At 38.3% G+C, this 20,259-nt stretch overlaps 1 protein-coding gene across 1 annotated transcript in view; it reads right to left on the bottom strand.

The window, feature by feature from the left end:
- LOC114648456 (cell cycle control protein 50A-like) overlaps positions 1 to 20,259 on the bottom strand; it is a 57,878-nt gene that overhangs the window by 30,068 nt on the left and 7,551 nt on the right. Inside the window, exon 2 of the mRNA XM_028797513.2 lies at positions 6,695 to 6,823. Within this exon, the coding sequence (XP_028653346.1) occupies positions 6,695 to 6,823 (129 nt within the window). The remainder of the gene's footprint in view (positions 1 to 6,694; positions 6,824 to 20,259) is intronic.

The following is a 20,259-nucleotide window of genomic DNA, read 5'->3' as shown; positions in this document are numbered from 1 at the left end:
CTTTTGAGGTGCTTTTGGTCTACTTCTCTGTGTCAGGCAGCTCCTATTTAAGTGATTTCTTGATTGAAACAGGTGTGGCAGTAATCAGGCCTGGGGGTGGCTATGGAAATTGAACTCAGGTGTGATACACCACAGTTAGGTTATTTTTTAACAAGGGGGCAATTACTTTTTCACACAGGGCCATGTAGGTTTGGATTTTTTTTCTCCCTAAATGATAAAAACCATCATTTAAAAACTGCATTTTGTGTTTACTTGTGTTATATTTGACTAATGGTTAAATGTGTTTGATGATCAGAAACATTTTGTGTGACAAACATGCAAAAGAATAAGAAATCAGGAAGGGGGCAAATAGTTTTTCACACCACTGTATATGTTTACATAACCTCTTTAACACACTACTTCTCCGCTGCGAAGCGCGGGTATTTTGCTAGTACACTATAAAAATAAACATTTTACAAGTACGGAGCAGAATTTAACAGTAGATGATATCACATGATATGATTTGGATTACTGTACCAATTAAATACCAGCGTGAAAAGTCTGAGCTTGCACTGTGATACAGTTCTTGAGCTATGGACTTGTGAATTGTGATTGAAAAAATGAGGCTGGTTAAAATCGACAACCCCCACCCCGGTAAACTGGCTGTATCTTGGAAAGTATTGATCTTATATCAAAAAAAAATTCAGGGTGTTTCCTTTGCAACATTAGTACACCTGGTAATTTTTCCAGAAATTTTTGAGTCCAAAGTACGTGGGCCATTGTTTGATTTGACATGAAATGACCCAAGTTAAACCACACTGGAATGTCTCAACAACCAGGTGCCAGGTCCCAAGACCTGGAAGTGCTTGGTGAACTGTAAGAGCCATAAGGTCACCATCTCTGAATCTGTATATCTCACTCCATGGCCTGGGAAGGAGAGACAGATAACTTGGGTATCCAGCAGTGCCCAAATCCAGAGAAAAGACACTTCATTTATAATAAACTAGCAAAATACCCGCGCTTCTCAGCGGAGAAGTAGTGTGTTAAAGAGGTTATGTAAACATATATATACATATACATATACACATCCACACATATATATATATATATATATATATACACACACACACACATATCAACATATATATACACATACATATACACACATACATACACACACACATACACATATATACACATACATACATAGTGCATTGTAACACGGGCTGTGATTGTTACATGGGAGGGAGACGACAAATCACAGCTTCCCGCTTTGTAATCGGGCCTGTGATTGGTGCTTTGACAAATGCCCAGATCCCACAGTATCTCCCCTTAGGAGAGGCGTTAGGCAAGTGTAATTGAATAGCGGTGCTGCAAGTTTAGCTTTACACCTGTTTTTAAGGCTTATTGACTGAAAGGGGCTTTCATGAAAAAAGTTAGGGCTTTGCTACAGGATACACCCTCCACAAGTTAAGGAAGTAAAAATAAAGGTATATATTTGTTTTATTTAAACCTTTTAAGTTTGTATGCGGGCGGTATGGTGGCGCAGTGAAAGGTGCCAGTTAGGAGACCCGGGTTCGCTTCCCTGCGTGGAGTTTGAATGTTCTCCCCGTGTCTGTCTGGGTTTCCTCCGGGTACTCCGGTTTCCTCCCACAGTCCAAAGACATGCAGGTTAGGTGCATTTATGATTCTAAATTGTCCGTAGTGTGTGGGTGTGTGTGGGTGTGTGCACCCTGCAGTGGGCTGGCACCTTGCCCGGGGTTTGTTTCCTGCCTTGTGCTCTGTGTTAGCAGGGATTAGCTCCTGTATTTAGGATATAGCGGGTTGGATAATGGATGGATGGACATTTGTATGCATAGCCCCATTTGCCCGTTTTCGTTTTTTTTCTTTCTTCAGTAATATTTCAGCAAACCCAGAGCTTGTTAGTTCAAATCCTGGTACTGACACCACTGTGTGACCCTGAGGAAGTCCGTTCACCTGCCTGTGCTGCAAAAAACAAAAGTAATGTAACAAATTGTACCTCAGATGTTGCAAGTTGCTGGAATAAAGGCATAAGTCAAATAGATAAATATGTATTATACACATAGGAGCTATTCATTTATTTTCAGTTAAGTCATCTGCAGCAAACCTTTATAAATGAGGGTTTCTCCTTTTTAGATAGTGCAAACTGTTTCTTCTTCATTGAGGTTTTCTCTTGGAGAGCTTTTTTCATTTCATTGAAAATTAATGCAGCAGCTGCCAAAATATGTAGCTTTCTTATTAATTTTTCAATATTGTGTAAAATAACTTTATAAAGTAACATAAAAGGTTTAAATACTGGTTATCCTTTTACACTAAAATATTAGTAAAGAGATACAAAAAAAGTAAAATGCATATGTTGTTTTTCTTTAAGGAGATTAAATATTACTGAAGAAAGAAAAAAAAACTAAAGCAGCTAAATGGGGCTATGCATACGAACTTAAAAGGTTTAAATAAAACAGAAATATATACCTTTATTTTTACTTCCTTAACTTGTGGAGGGTGTATCCTGTAGCAAAGCCCTAACTTTTTTCGTGAAAGCCCGTTTCAGTCAATAAGTCTTAAAAACAGGTGTAAAGATATTGACAATAAGCTACGCAAACCCAGCAAGACATGGAATCGTTTAAATCAAGGCGCGAGTCGAAAAACACCATCCCATACTATTAGTTAACGATTAACACATTTCTATATGTATTGTAAGCATACAATACAACTGATAATATGTTGCGCTTATTTATCTGGTGTACCGACATTTTTGCGCGTTTAACGGCTGAAATCTAACGTGGTTTGTGCCCTTCAGAATGAAAACATTTTGCATTTACCTTTTTAATAAAAGGCGAGCTTTTAAGCCTGAGAAATCACCCCGTAAATGCACACGTTTAATTGCACGTGTTAATATGTATGCTTACACAGTATTAAAAGACACTCAACAATTAACGTCATTTACCTTCGTTCCCGCGTTTGACTCGTGCTGTAAATCTCTTCCTTGTTTTCAGTTCACGTGATTACGTAGGAGGTGTGATGACGCGATACGTGACTCCGCCTCCTCCATTAGAGTATATGGACAAAAAACAGGTTCCAGTTATGACCATTACGTGTAGAATTTCAAAATGAAACCTGCCTAACTTTTCTAAGTAAGCTGTAAGGAATGAGCCTGCCAAATTTCAGCCTTCTACCTACACGGGAAGTTGGAGAATTAGTGATGAGTGAGTCAGTCAGTCAGTGAGTCAGTCAGTGAGGGCTTTGCCTTTTATTAGTATAGATTTAGAATTTCAGGACCAGAAGATGTATTACCAAAACACTGACAAGCTGTATATCCTTATTAAATGTTTGAATGTAACTTGTGTATTGTTAAAAAGAATGCCTGCCTATGTCTTCATACTTGTGATATATAATATTATCTTAACATATGCAAATGCTACATTTATTCAATTCCACATGAACTGATCCATATTACTAACCGAGAATGCTAAACCGGATGATGGACGCAGGCACATCCGGCCATGGGCCGTAGCTGCAAAAAGACGTACTGCGCAGGCGCAAAAAGAGTCCGCGAGAGTCGGCTGAGGAGCCGAGAAAGGCGGACAAAAGAGGGCGAGAGAGGCGGATGAGGGGCCGCGAGAGGTGCAGGCGCAAAAAGAGTCCGCGAGAGTCGGAGAAAGGCGGAGAAAAGAGGGCGACAAAGGCGGATGAGGGGCCGCGAGTGGCGGACAAGACCACAGAAAAAAGGAGTGAGCACATACAAAAAGGAGAAATGAGGCGCAAAGTCAAACGCAGGAAAAGCACGAAACACATTGCACACGAAACTAGACCCGAAAAAAAAAAAAAAAAAAAAAAAAAAAAAAGAGGCTCGCACACAACAGCAAGGCACCCCCCCCCCCCCCTACAGGCACCGGACGGGACACACACCAAGAGGGGGATTCAACAAGCCCATGGAACACAAAAAAAAGAACACAAAACCACCCCACAGACCCTACAAGCGAGGGACGGGACACACACAAAGAGGGGGATTCAACAATACACAGGAACACAAAAAGAAAGAAGACGCTCGCGCAACAACAATCCTCAACAACCCCCCCCCACCCACATCCATAAGAAGTCACACCCAAAGCCACATATTCTAAAGTGAACGTCAGCACCTTCACACTAGACAACATAGGTGTCAGCATTGGTGGATCTCCTTACAATAAAGCACTATTAAATGTTCAACTGCAGAAAAGGAAACATATTGAAACAAGTCATGAATACACGGTCACGGGTACAAAACGGAAAGGAAAGGATAACAGGAACAAACACACGAACATGAAAGAAACAACAAAATAGACGGCTATGCAGCATAGGTGGATCTCATTACCATAAGGCACTATTAACCGTTCAACCGCAGAAAACTCTCCATATTAACAGTGAGTGCAATACTTCTTATTACTTATCCATATTTCTAAAAGAAAAAATGTCTCGACTCCAAAAACGCAAAGCTCAACTACAGCTTCTAACTAACGATATACCTAAAAGTAAAAACTTTATGAACTGCGTTAGATCCTACAATAGTTCATTTGCTTTTAGTAAATATCAGGCCACCAAAAGGCAATGGCCCATACTGCTTTCCCATATGTGCACAAATACTGCATCGCATTGGAACAGTGCACCCTGAAACAAATCAACAACGCAAATATGCACAAATCTACATCCTGGATCCACATGACGCAAACTATCAATCAAAGTACTGCATCGCAACAGGCACGGATTCAAAACGAAACACCTCCCGTCTCATACATACGTTAACGGCAAGGAAGGCTACAACGGGCGTCTCACACAGCACAGGCAAATCGATTACAGCTCCAAAACAACACGTCCCAAATACTACATATGCAACAACGCGCCTCTCAAACGGCACAAGCAAAACATACCCCGGAAAAATTCATTCCGATTAATGAATGTCATTTGCAATCATTGTCATTCAGTTCACTTCCCTGAAGAAACAACTGGCAATACAAGTAATACATTTAGACGTTGTTGTCAAAAGGGTCAAATTAGACTGCCTTCTTTACATTCATATACTGAATATCTACAGAAGATTCTAACTGACGATGTACCTGAAAGTGAAATCTTTATCAGCTGCATTAGATCCTACAAATCGGTATCCACTATGAACATTAACGGTGACACTGCACGTGACATCCGTCTTCAAAAAATGTTGTTTATTGATGAATGTACAATGGCATGAAGTCACTTACTCAACACCATTCATAAACTTCTACAAACGTTTATGAATAATAATATTCGATTTGGAGGAAAGGTACTTTTATTAGGAGGAGATTTTAAACAGTGATTAGCTATTCTTCCAGATGCCATGCACTCAGCTATTGTTCAGTGCACCTTAAAATACGCAGACAATTGCCATTGCTTTCAAAAGATACAGTTAGTAAAAAAGATACGATGTCCAGAACCAGATCATAACAATTGCTTATTACAACTGAGAGATGGTACACTCACCAATACAGATGGACTTCAGCCACATATTATTACAATTCCTCAAGCCTTTATCTGCGACGACTTAGTTACAGAGAGATTTGGAACAGCAATCTCATTAGACCAAATGCCCCTTTTAACACAACGCACTATATTATGTCCAAAAAATATTAATGTGGAAAACATAAATACCCAAGTCATTCCATTACTTCCTGGAGAGACACAACTCTTTCTAAGCTCTGACAAAGTTGACTCTGATCACGATAATGACCATCTTCATTGACCTTACAAGTTCTGACCTGGAATTACCTTTTACACTTAAACGGCGTGTACAAAGAAATTTTACAATAAACCTTTACACTGTGCCACACACTTTATTGTTTGCTTTCTATTTGCATCATCTACACCTTCACACTATTCTATATCTCATTCATACATCACGCTCTTTGTCATTCCCAACACCAGGGGTTGGCGAGCGAAGCGAGCAGGGGGCAGAGCCCCCTAGTAAATACAGAGATTAATTAGGATATTTTACAATGTCTTGTCTTGTAGCAAGACATTTTAAATTATATTTATCAAATACCTGATATTTGCGGTTATGAAATTATAATAGAACTTTTACATTTAATAGTATAAATCAACATTTACTGAAAAAAGGGCTTCTGTCTTTTATTACTTCAGAGAAGAAGTCTGTCAGCTTCACAAGCAAGAAACAGCATCCTGTTCTTTAATATTCTGTTGATGTTTATTTTCACATTTCAATAAAACAAAAACTGAAGAAATCTTAAATCTACACTGTAATGCACAGTGAGTTTTTTTTTTTTTTTTTTTTTTACAGTTCAAGCATCATGGGTTTAACTACCATACCTGGAGGCTGTGTGCAGTACATTATCCCTATGTTAGTTTTCTAAGCAGTCCACTTTCAATTTCAACTTAAAGAGTATGCTGGCAATGTTTCTTAGCATACCCATGAGTATTTGTTATGTTGTACATGTGCTTCTTGAACTTTTACACGCAGACACCCCAAACACCTGATCAACTGTCACCGTATCACACCACTCACATTACTTTGATGTGAGCACATGAGAAAGAGAAAAAAAGTTTCAGCCATTGACTTGTTCATATAAACTGCAAATGGAAGGGATAGAGAGCATCGTGCAATATTTTTAATCAAACTTAAAATTCTCCTAGAGTAAATATACATTGAAAAATGCATGATAAAGATCACCTCAAATGGCTCCTCCAGATTGAAAGAGACCTCACAAGTGCACGGAGTTGTGGGTTCTGTGCTGTTCCCTTTGGATTTGTCAGAGCAGCTGTAACAAGGTTCAGATGCATCAGTGCCAGTATAATCAATCTGCAGAAGAAATTAAAATTCTAGTTAGAGAATCTGTTGAAATTCACATAAGCAGAAAAAAAACTCTTACTAAAATTACATAAGCAGAAAAAAAACTCTTACTAAAATTACTAGCTATGTGAAATATTATGCTGAAGTATTTCAAATAGTACTGTAGATTCATCAAACTTATATCTCCAAAAACATAAAAGTAATGTTTCTATTTTAAACAGACAATTTTCCACTATCTTAAAATTTACATTCAATCATTCAAATTATTTTAAAATGTTTTTTTCTTTTTTAACATATGTGAACATATCAAGATTTGATCTTCATTTAGAACAGTATCCTTAAATAAAGGTGACATAATTGAAAACAATGAATATTTAAAATAAGAACAGATATTTCCCTGTGGAAAATGTTAAGTACACCCTTGGTTCTAACAAATCTGCCCCTTTGGCAGAAACAACCAGATGTAGGCTTTTCCTTGAAATGTCCATTCTCCGACATCAACATGGAGAAAGTTTGTCCCACTCCTCCATGTAGAATTCGTTCAACTGTGTAATGTCTGTGGGTGTCTTGCATGCAGAGACCGTTTCAAATCAACTCACAGCATCTCAATGGTATGCAGATCGAGGCTTTGACTTGGGCATTCCAGAACCCTCCATTTCTTTCTTTTCAGCCATTCCTTGATGGACTTTTGGGTCATTGGATCATATTATAAGGCTCATTTTTGCTTGAGTTTGATATTCTGACAGATTGGTCTCACATTATTCTCAAGCACCCAGTGGTAAAATGGAGAATTCTTAGTGGACTCTCTCAGAGCTCCCCAGGCCCTGCTGCAGTACAACAACCAAGACTGATAAAATTTCCATCACTATGCTTTATAGTTGGTATCAGGTTCTTCTGGTCAAATGCTTTCTTTGGTTTTTACCAAACATGTCTTCTGGCGTTATGGCCAAATAACTATCTTTGCATTGTCTATCAATAGCACCTTGTTCCAGAAATTGTGTAGCCTCATATATAAAACTTACATACATGCAAAAAGAGGCTCAAAATGTTTGTGTGCACACACAATTTTCCAAATAAATTTCAGGATGTATAAAAGAAAACTTGATGGGAGAACATGCATACATAACATTTTGGAGAAACTAGGAAATAACGACACCTTTGATCAAGCAGGGAAATGCAGCCAAACCAACTAAATGACGACTCGCCATGCTTAATAATTCATATCACTAAGCCATTACTATAATGTGAGTTGACATGACAAACATTACACTTCAAAAACACTGAACATAATGCAAAGACTATATTTTAGTTCCCTTTTATGAGGGCCTATGCTTTATGTTTTTCATATTGTAGTAAGGGAAAGGTAGTGAGAACAAAGCTGCTCTAGTTAAACACAAGCATTAGTTACATTTAATGCAGAAGTCATCTAAGATGGCAAAGATCGTGTCTCAGTTGCCTGAGCAAATTCATGATTCATTTATTTTCAGGCAAAGTAGCTTTGACAGATGTGATGGTGCTGTACATGGTGGCTGGCTCATTGGTAAGGTAACTGGCTGAACCCTCAGTGTTTCATATGGCCTGCGCTATTCATTATAACAGCAATCACATCATTACATCTACCAGGCGATAGAGACTACCCGCTCAAATGATGGTGCCTTGCACTCTTCCTGGATCCCCAGAGTGCAGAGGTGAGGCACTATGATGCTGTTCATGGTCTTGAACTCTTGGTTGCAGAGCACTGCCAGATACTCCTGAATGTAGGTGCACGGTCTTCACATGTCAGGAGGGAGCTGCTCTACCAGTCTATTAAGTTCTGCAGCATCATGAATGCATACAGTATCTCACAAAAGTGAGTACACCCCTCACATTTTTGTAAATATTTTATTATATCTTTTCATGGGACAACACTGAAGATATGACACTTTGATACAATGTAAAGTTGTCCATGTATCAGCTTGTATAACAGTTTAAATTTGCTGTCCCCTCAAAATAACTCAACACACAGTCATTAATGTCTAAACCTCTGGCAACAAAGTTGAGTACACCCCTAAGTGAAAAATGTCCAAATTGTGCCCAATTAGCCATTTTCCCTCCCTGGTATCATGTGACTTGTTAGTGTTACAAGGTCTCATGTGTATGGGGAGCAGGTGTGTTAAATTTGGTGTTCTTGCTCTCACACTCTCTCATACTGGTCACTGAAAGTTCAACATGACACCTCATGGCAAAGAACTCTCTGAGGATCTATATTACTAACCGAGAATGGTAAACCGGATATGGACGCAGGGACATGCCCGTGGACGCAGGAGACATAGTGCGCAGGCGCCACACAAAGCCCCCCTCCCCAGAGTGAAACGGGAGAGACTACGAACGTGCGCAGGCGCCACACAAAGCCAAACCCCACACCCCCACACCCCCGCCCCAGAGCGAATGGGAGAGACTACGAACCGTCTGACATGCCGCAAACCAGGCAGGCACGGCTCCAAAAAGAAACAGCTCGACTGACCAAAATACAAAGTGAAACGGGAAACACTACGGAGCCCGCAGTGGTCCACAATGCACCACATAATAGTACGGAAGGAGCTCCGTATTAACAGTGGGGGGCCTCAGAGTGACACGGGCGAACGCTCCGTATTAAACATACGTCATCCTCACACGTCCAAACTATACAGCATAGGTGAATCACATTACAGTGATGCATTATTGACACTACAGTAAAGATCACAAGATCGCAAACAAATGGAAATTATTACTCGAAAAAGGGAAAATATAATCACCACGGACCAGGTGTCATTGAAACAAAAGCAGGATAAAGCGAGATCAGAAATAAAAGACTGAGTAGAAAACAAAGTTAAACGTCATACAGAGGTTAAAAAAGGGGGCCAAACACATGGAGAGCAGGTTAGAGATAATGAAAACTGGAATTCAAAAGCTTCAAAAAAAACGTAGGCATGAAACACATGCAGAGCAAGATACAGAATATGAAAGCAGAAAACAACGACAATGTCAAAACAAAGAAAGTAAACACTGCATTAGCGCAAAGAAAGAGAAATTATTACTCGGAGAAATAACGAAATGTCGAATAGAAATCGAATATATGGACACAGGTGATATGTTAGAAGTGTGTAAATATTGTAAGGCTTTGAAGTTTAAGTCAAGAGAATTTCAAAAACGGAGTTTACCTCACATGCATTTATTGGTTACTTTGCAAAAAACATTATTAACTACTGATGATGTGGATTGTTTTATCTGTGCTGAAATTCTAAACAGAGAAGCCAATCCTAAATGATTGGTACAAAGTCATTAAACACATCTCACGGACCTCATTTAATAGATTCAGCACATTGGGACTCAGAAGATTCCAAATATTGTTTTTACAGAGGTTCAGAAATAAAAGTGAAACTAATGAAATAGCAACAATTCAAAGAAACAAAACTCTTAAACGTGTGTATCTAGAAAAACAAAAATGGGGGTTGGCAAGCAAAGCGAGCAGGGGGCGAAGCCCCCTAGTCTGAAAAAAAGAATTGTTGCTCTACATAAAAATGGCCTAAGCTATAAGAAGATTGCCAACACCCTGAAACTGAGCTGCAGCACGGTGGCCAAGACCATACAGCGGTTTAACAGGGCAGGTTCCACTCAGAACAGGTCTCGCCATGGTCGACCAAAGAGGTTGAGTACACGTGCTCAGCATCATATCCAGAGGTTCTCTTTTGAAAATAGACGTATGAGTGCTGCCAGCATTGCTGCAGCGGTTGAAGGGGTGGGGGGTCAGCCTGTCAGTGCTCAGACCATACGCCGCACACTGCATCAAATTGGTCTGCATGGCTGTCATCCCAGAAGGAAGCCTCTGCTAAAGATGATGCACAAGAAAGCCCGCAAACAATTTGCTGAAGACAAGCAGACTAAGGACATGGATTACTAGAACCACGTCCTGTGGTCTGATGAGACCAAGATAAACTTATTTGGTTCAGATGGTGTCAAGCGTGTGTGGCGGCAACCAGGTGAGGAGTACAAAGACAAGTGTGTCTTGCCTACAGTCAAGCATGGTGGTGGGAGTGTCATGGTTTGGGGCTGCATGAGTCCTGCCAGCACTGGGGAGCTACAGTTCATTGAGGGAACCATGAATGCCAATATGTACTGTCACATACTGAAGCAGAGCATGATCCCCTCCCTTTGGAAACTGGGCCGCAGGGCAGTATTCTAACATGATAACAACCCTAAACACACCTCCGAGACAACCACTGCCTTGCTAAAGAAACTGAGGGTAAAGGTGCTGGACTGGCCAAGCATGTCTCCAGACCTAAACCCTATTGAGCATCTGTGGAGCATCATCAAACGGAAGGTGGAGGAGCACAAGGTCTCTAACATCCACCAGCTCCGTGATGTCGTCATGGAGGAGTGGAAGAGGATTCCAGTGGCAACCTGTGAAGCTCTAGTGAGCTCCATGCTCAAGAGAGTTAAGGCAGTGCTGGAAAAAAATGGTGGCCACACAAAATATTGACACTTTTGGCACAATTTGGACATTTTTCACTTAGGGGTGTACTCACTTTCGTTGCCAGCGGTTTAGACATTAATGGCTGTGTGTGGAGTTATTTTGAGGGGTCAGCAAATTTATAAATTTGTTATACAAGCTGCACACGGACTACATTGTATCAAAGTGTCATATCTTCAGTGTTGTCCCATGAAAAGATATATTAAAATATTTACAAAAATGTGAGGGGTGTACTCACTTTTGTGAGATACTGTACAATATAAGCTGACTAGCATGCTCAGTATAGGGATGTTTCAGGTAGGCATTTGAGACATGTTTAAATATGCATATTTACAAGTTGATGATTGTGATTTACAAAAAGTAAGTTGTGTAGAAATACACGTTTGATGCATTTTTTTTGGATACACATTTTCCTGTTTTTTGCCTTGTGGATATTTTCACTCTTAAATCAATGCATAATTTTATAATTGAGGCTCCAGGTCTTTGCCTAGGTGTTCAGGGGCAATCTTTAGCTTTTCCCAGATGTTCTTTCTATACAGAAAAGGTTTCCTCCTGGCACACCTCCCATGTAGGTCTAATTTATGCAGTCTCTCTCTAATGTTAGACTCATGCACTTTGACTTCAACAGTCACAGGAGCTACCTGTAGACCCTGTCATGAAATTCTGGGGTTCTTAGAGACTTCTTTCAGCACCTTGAATTATGCTGTCAGGTTAAACATGCTGAGCCACTGGCCTAGACAAGTTTGCAGTTGTTTGGAAGATTATCTACAATTGGAGAAATTTTCATAAGAGTGGAGTTTTTGGTTTTCAGTTGTTTGGGGGTCTTTTTTAAAACCCCTCCCAGACACACAGGCATCTATTGTATAAACTTCTTTCTGAAGGCCTCAAAGTGCTCTACCAATCTAGGCATGATAATATCACATTTATCTATACATATTGTTTAAATAAAGATTAAACCTTGATATGGATGCATGTGTTAAAAAGGAAAAAAAAACATTTCATGGGTTACTTTTCACAGTAAGTACACTATACTACTTAAAATACCACTCTCCTATAAGGGACTGTTTAAATATTAAATGTGCTAATAATAGGCTTCCATTCTACCACAAGAAGTTATTTGTTTACTTATTTATTCATCACTTTAAACATGAAAGAAACCTCAATTAGAGAAATCTTAGGTAACTAAATTGAAATAGCAAAATTCAGATATAACGGTGGTCAAATATTTGGTATGATTGATCTTTTTGTAGCTACAGAATCAAAGAATATTTGGTATGATTGATCTTTTTGTAGCTACAGAATCAAAGAATAAGTCCAGTTTGATATTTTGACCAGTTGATTCAACAGCATTGAATAAAATAAAATTATCTGGCACATGCTATTACCTTTTCATATTCCAGTTACAAATTTTTCCTATTTAAATGTAAAAACACACATCAGATAATACGCTGCCAACAGCTTAAAGCACAAAACTGCTCTGACTTCAGGCCAAAATAGCACCTTGCAGTTTGACAGCATATTTCAAAGACACCAAATGCAAATGCACTGCAAAATATTGAACAATTAAAAGTTTAAAGTAAAGTTTATGTTTCAGGTAAAATTTAAGGCAAATGAAAGAAATAAATCCTATATTTTAGACAAATCAATTTGTGGCATACACTGTTTAATTTGTTGTAACAGCGGAACAATTAATATTATTCAGTCTTACTAATTCAGTAATGAATAAAATTCCTGAATACTAGCTGGTTTCTTGGGCCCAGTATGAGTTTCTTTTACTCATGTGAGACTACGCAGACATGTCTATGACACCCTTAGGTGTCTGGTATGACATGCTTTCTATACTGGCGACAGATTTGTAAATGCAATCATTTACAGTAAACAAAGAAATTCAAGTATTTGTACAATACAAGTTTAAACATTAGTCGTCTGTATAGATATTAAAAAGAAGTATTTCAAAAGGTGAAGGTTGTAATCTGTTAACAGCTGACAAACATATCACAGATAGATAAAACTTGTTAAAAAATCTGGAATGCTTCTCTAATTTGTGTGTCATAAGTGCAGACATAAGCTCAGATAATACAGCAATGTACTGTATGTATGATATTGGATTATTCCTATTCTTACTTGAAGTCCTTTGCCACACACAAAAAAAAATTTATGAAAGTATGGTGGCTTTTTCTGATTGGTTGTAACAATCATGTTTTTGCCTATAGAGACAGTTAAATCAAAAATGAAATAATTGTAATAAACAGAAAAAATGAACTGATCTGCTTAACAAATTATAAAACGTCAAAACAAAATTGCAGTAATTATTATAATGTGATAAAAATTTCCTGAAAGGAAATACAAAATATGCACATACTGTAGATCTTATCAAGAATTAGCAGGGAAAACCGCCTCTGGCCAGGGTGAAATAAATTCCCCAGTGGAAAATTTTGGCCAAACACATAACCATGATCTTCTCCTGTATAAGTGGGAACTCTGCATATAATATGGTGAAGAAAGATTTAGCAGTATGGATCTGCACATCAGACAAACAAACACTTGTATATGTTAGTTGTAACTAAGCTTGAAGGGACCAAACTAAGGGAGACATAGGTGGAAGTGATTTCAAAGGAGCCAGGAATAATAGGTCTGTCTGTTCCCTCAACAGTACAGAACTCAACAACCCAAAATACAATGATAACCCCAACCTAGCTCTGCCCTCTAGCCCACCTATTTTCTTCCTACTATAAAAGGACCTTTATTCTAACAGCTTGTGAATTCTGATCATATGGAAAAATCAATTGTTTTCCTCATTACTAAGTGCAACAGGAATCTTTGAATGTATGCTAGGGTACCGACAACCCAGCATCACAGTAAATCTAATAAACATGGTTTCCCAACTTTAACCATAACATTTTCTATACTTGCCTTCTTTTACTATACAAGATGTGTATATGAATGTATATATTTATATGTACCGAAAAAGGAAAAGTTTTAATGATTTATTGCAAAAACTCTGCATAAACTCTTGGCAGAACATGAATGAAACAAAGCCTCGGTCAAGATAAGGGTAGAGAAGCAAAGAATTTCCCTTTTACAACAAACCATTATTGGACTGGATTGGCGGCTCTGTAGCCTATTTGTGCTGTGCTATCTACGTAAATTTAACACCTTTTCCCTCCCATTACCACTCAATGACTCTATGTTATGCTCTCTGAACTACTTTACCCTCAAATGGGCATTCTTAGGTGTAATAAAGGAGTGATTTATGCACAGTATACATATCTGTGAAGATGTCAAATGGTTAGATTTAGTTTCTTTTCCACCTTAGACTGATACTTACACTCAAGACAACTCTGGGCTCTTGTCAACTCTTTCTTCCACCTCCAGTTAATGCACTGACATTATGTTAAAGATGCATAGGCCCCTGTCTTTGCACCAGCATCACATCACCTACTGTTTCTTATGAAGCAACAAACTGAACAGACTCCACCCATAAAGCTCCTTCCAAAAGTGTTACAACTTTCATGCATCTCTCACTTTCACTGAGAAATTACTTGAAGTTATTTGAAGTTCTGCATCCCTAATAACCTCCCCAACATCCACCCCCACCCCCCACTGGGTTGGTCAAGAATGCGATCAACAATTCAAACGTTCAGCATGGTGGGAAAGACAGGTTTCCTGTTTGGCATTTGTGTATAGTTTTCCTGAACTATTCATAGTATTTTATCAAAAAAACTCGGCCATTCCTGGGTCTGTATAACTTGAACCTTTCATATGTAATTTCTCCATGAAAATATGAGATTAAACATTTTTCTCAGTTACCACTCCACACTACATAGGATATTTTTAAAAGATTTGGGTGAAGTATTCCTTTAAACGAAGGGAATCAGACTATACTACTTGCCTAGTAGAGGAAACTGCCTGATCTCAGGATATTAGGATCAGATAAGTATGTCTGCACTTAAAGTTCAAATTTATTGTTATGTGTACACAATAGAATGAAATTCTTACACATCTCCTCAGAATAGTGACAGTAATATAATACCAACAAAAGACACACAGGTACTGTATGTACTGTTTTTTGAGTTATTAATATTTTTTCCATGACATCCTTATGCCTCACTGCTACTATTACTTAACAAAAGCATGTGAAACAAAGCCTTAACAAATGTGTTACTTGAAAACAACAGCCCTTCACAAATATGGAAATCTTTGCAGTTAAAAAAAACAACAATCAAAGAAGAAGTGTTCTGAAATCTTATACTACTGCAGAAAATTGTTAGATTTACTCTGACAAAAGGGGTATTGAGAATGTGTCACATCACTAAGCTGGTTCTTATATTTAAATTGAAACATTGCGAGTCTTTGCATGTTTTACAAATGAAATAACTGAATGTAACAAAAATTGCATTCTAATTGTACTGCAAGATTGTCCTCCTTATTAATATATATTATTAATGGTAATATAAGCTACCCACTCAAAAATATGAAAACATGTTTGGAGGTGAAGTGTGGGAAAAGAGTCAATGGATATGTAAATCAGTGTGTACCTATGTTAAATACAAAAAAAAGAACACTCATATATTAAAACAGTGGCCAGTCATTTCACAATAGGGCCTAACATTTTATGATCTGGGAAATGTGATATAAAAATAAGGAAAAAGTCTACATCTACAGTTTCAGTGTTTATATTTCAAAGTCTATATATACATACTTTATTTAGAAATGCTTTTCCATCACACTTCTTTTTCTAGGCTTGAAATCAGTCTTATTATAAACGAGACAAGTCAGTAAGAGGGATGTGCATTGGTAGTTGAATATATCCATGACCTTTTGGTAAGCTAGTATTTGAATGCTGAAATCACTATTTGTATGTCACTGGAGGTCAGGGACAAAATTGGATGTTAAATAAAAAACAAACGTCTGGTCTGCTGGTATTTTACAGAGAAATTGTTATATGCAAAACCTGTAATTCAAAACCTCTGTATGATAGTTCAAGCTGTATGGTGATAAACCACACAAAATTGAAGCATCCAGAAGAAACATTACATCAAATGACAGAAGAATGCAAGCAAACTTCAATAATTTAATTCATCACCCCAGTTTTAAAATACAATTCAGTCTGAGGAGAAAAAAATATCAGAACCAAATATTAGCAAGAGACATGCTATGTATGTGTAAGTGCTTTATAAAACAAATGAAATGCAAAAACCTAATAGGATAAGAACAGAAACACAAACAGCTACAGTCAAACAAATCAAGCTCCAAACAACAGCTCAAAGACACATTACAGGGCTGCCAAATTTAGCTTCACTGGGCAAATTTTAATTTTCTGAAAAAGAACAATGAATTTACTGCTTATTTTACCTTGTTAAGGCATGACTTTCAGTATAGGATTACTACAATGACATGTCATTTATAGATTTAAAACAGTCTATATTAATATAATGGGAAAGTACTGATGCTCTTTCAAGAGACTAGCTAAATAAAAAAGGTTGATATAAGTACCAATTTTATATTAGTGTATGTATAATTTTATCACATGTACTTTGTAGTGGTGGCAGCAAAACATTTGAAATCTCATGTTTTGTGGAGAAAGTCCATAGCAAAGATTGTAATAGAATCTACTCCAACAGAAACAATACAAACAGGAAAGTAGCATACCCATAATACAGTGATCCCTCGCAATATCGCGCTTTGACTTTCGTGGCTTCACTCGCAGATTTTATATGTAAGCACATCTAAATATATATCAAGGATTTTTCGCTAGTTCGCGGATATCTGCAGACAATGGGTCTTTTAATTTCTGGTACATGCTTCCTCAGTTGGTTTGCCCAGTTGATTTCATACAAGGGACGCTATTGGCGGATGGCTGAGAAGCTACCCAATCAGAGCACGTATTATGTATTAAATAAAACTCCTCAATGATATATGATATGCTTCCCGCTTGATGCTTTGCATACTTAAATGCCCGAATAGCACCTATTGATTTTTGATTGTTTGCTTTTCTCTCTCTCTCTCTGACATTATCTGCTCCTGACGGAGAGGGTGTGAGCAGAGGGGCTGTTCGCACACTGACCTTGAGGATACGGACGCTCCTCTAAAAAAATGATGAAAGACTACCTTCACATTGCTCTCTTCCTTACAGCTGCTCTCTCTCTCTGACATTATCTGCTCCTGACTGCACTCCTTTGAAGATTAAGATATGTTTGCATTCTTTTAATTGTGAGACAGAACTGTCATCTCTGTCTTGTCATGGAGCACAGATTAAACTTTTGAAAAAGAGACAAATGTTTGTTTGCAGTGTTTAAAAGTCCCTGTCTCTACAAGGGTGTTATTTCAAGTCTAGAGGTCTCTAATAATGTTAAAAAACATTTTTTAGAAGGTCGTAAACAGGTTTTCTATGCTCTAACTGTGAAAATATTCGATTTATAAATAAAGAATCCTACTTCGCGGAAATTCGTTTATCACGGTAGAGTCTGGAACTGATTAACTGCGATAAACGAGGGTCGACTGTACAGTGCTTTTGAATTGAAGAGACACAGATCTTCATTTCAAAAGTACTATATTATGGAAATGCTCCTTTCCTCTTTATATTATACACAAGAGTTTTATGCAAGTAGAATATTTTGGCAAAACGCGCGTGTATTTTGCACGTTTTGAGCATAGGGGTGGATTAAGCAACATGAGTATGTGAGAATTATTTTTCATATTGTTTGCCGTTATCCAGCATTGGTCACTACTGGGTCCTATTCTATTAAAATGTTTGTTATGTACTTTGTCCACAAAAACACAAGGTAAAAATTTGTCTTAGCCACTACTTCAAACTATGTGGGGTAACATATAAAAGAAAATATCCTTTTTGTGTGGAGTATTCCTTGAAATTACTGTAGTGGAAAATGTGAAAATTAAAGATGGGCATTTCAATAAATGGTGTATTTAAAATCTCCATACGTAGGAGTATATACATGTACTTGAATACCGGGTTGGATGGGGTGGTGATTTTCTCTGATAATAGTCACAGGCTTAAGTAACTGTTTTCACTGTTAAACACACACAGATGCTGGAATATCAAAATTAATCAGAAAGCACATTACCAATTCATAACCTACCTTTTCTACACAAGCATATTTAAGGTTTACATTTTTTTTTACTATGAGAGCAGGGGAATTATGGGATACAGACAGTTTTGTAACAAGTTATAACTCCTGCTTTTGGATTCCTTTCAGTAGAGTATGGTCAAAAGACCATTACATTTGAAAAGAAATCAAACAAAATGACACAGACGGGAGAGAGAGTGAAAAATAAGGAAGGGTAGGATCAATATCTATACTAATAAAAGGCAAAGCCCTCACTGACTGACTGACTGACTGACTCACTCACTCACTCATCACTAATTCTCCAACTTCCCGTGTAGGTAGAAGGCTGAAATTTGGCAGGATCATTCCTTACAGCTTACTTACAAAAGTTAGGCAGGTTTCATTTCGAAATTCTACGCGTAATGGTCATAACTGTAACCTCTTTTGTGTCCATATACTGTAATGGAAGGCAGCAAGATGGCCGTAGGAGACAGAGTTGCGTGTCACGTTATCATGCCACCCACGTAATCACGTGAACTGACTGTGAAGGCAGTACGTAGAAAACAAGGAAGAGCGCGAAAGAGTGCTGAAGAAAACATTCATTACACAATTGAGGAGGCAGCGAAAGAATAAGAAGCGACAGAGCGGCTCACGTGAAGTGAATGAACGGAGCCGAGTGATCACTTGGATGAATCAAACCTGTTCAAAAAAAAAAAAAAAAGCGGAGCACCTTATATGAGCAGGCAGTCAGCTAAAGAAGGGAATCAATAAATAACTATAATCGTAATAAACGAACAAAAAATAGCGGAGAATCCGCGGATTACATAAATGAAATGGGTACCTGAACAGAAAAGTAAGTCTCAAACAGTCACGCTAAGTACCATAGTTCACTTGCGGTATCGATGTATTTATGCAAATCCAACAGAGTGCCTGTGGGCTCAGAGCATGGGGGCGGGGCCTTCCTCATTCACTCGCCAGCCTCTGTTCCAGTTACTCCACGTCTCGCCAAGTGTTGCAGTGCACCTTGCCTCCGCTTAGCTAGCGATACCTGTGTGTTCAACAGACATTATCATCTACAGATTGTTAAGGAGTAACGTTTAACGTTTTTGAGAGAGAGATCAGAGCTACGTGGTATTATGGTATTTTATACTGTCTGTTGTCCAAGTCGAAAGCGGAAAACTCTCGCTATTGATCTAACAGATTATGATATGCTAATGCCCATCTGAGAGAGTAACCACAGAACACACTGCCTTTTTTTGTAGGTGAGGCAATGCGCTGTATCAGCGCGTACTCCTAACCTCTCTCTCTCTCTTTCTCTATTATGCCTACGTGACCACATGCTAATACCCGAACTATTCCGCAGCAACATTTGCACTGTTTTGTGTTTTTTGTATCTCACACCCTCATACACTTTTATCGTAAGACCATCCCTTATCTACAATGGAGCATTCGATCAGAAGAAAATATGAAGCTGATTTTAAATTAAATGTCTTTGAAGTGGCAAAAGAAATTGGTAACTGCGCTGCTGCCACACAATTCAATGCATCTGAGAAATTGATGCAAGATTAGAGGAGGCAAAAAATGTAAGTGTTGCATTTTTGAACGGGCGTATAAGTTGGGGTCTGATATTATGATCGCTTTTTTGTGTTTCAACAACCGAAGCGCTGAAGAAAACATTCATTACACAATTGAGGAGGCGATGTATTTATGCAAATCCAGCAGAGTGGCTGTGGGCTCAGAGCATGGGGGCGGGGCCTTCCTCATTCACTCGCCAGCCTCTGTTCCAGTTACTCTACGTCTCGCCACGTGTTGCAGTGCACCTTGCCTCCGCTAATGCCCACCTGAGACAGTAACCACAGAACACACTGCCTTTTTTTGTAGGTGAGGCA

This window comes from Erpetoichthys calabaricus, chromosome 3 (genome assembly GCF_900747795.2).
Source record: "Erpetoichthys calabaricus chromosome 3, fErpCal1.3, whole genome shotgun sequence".
Classification (NCBI taxonomy): Eukaryota; Metazoa; Chordata; class Cladistia; order Polypteriformes; family Polypteridae; genus Erpetoichthys; species Erpetoichthys calabaricus.
This window is presented reverse-complemented; position numbering and strand designations above follow the sequence as displayed.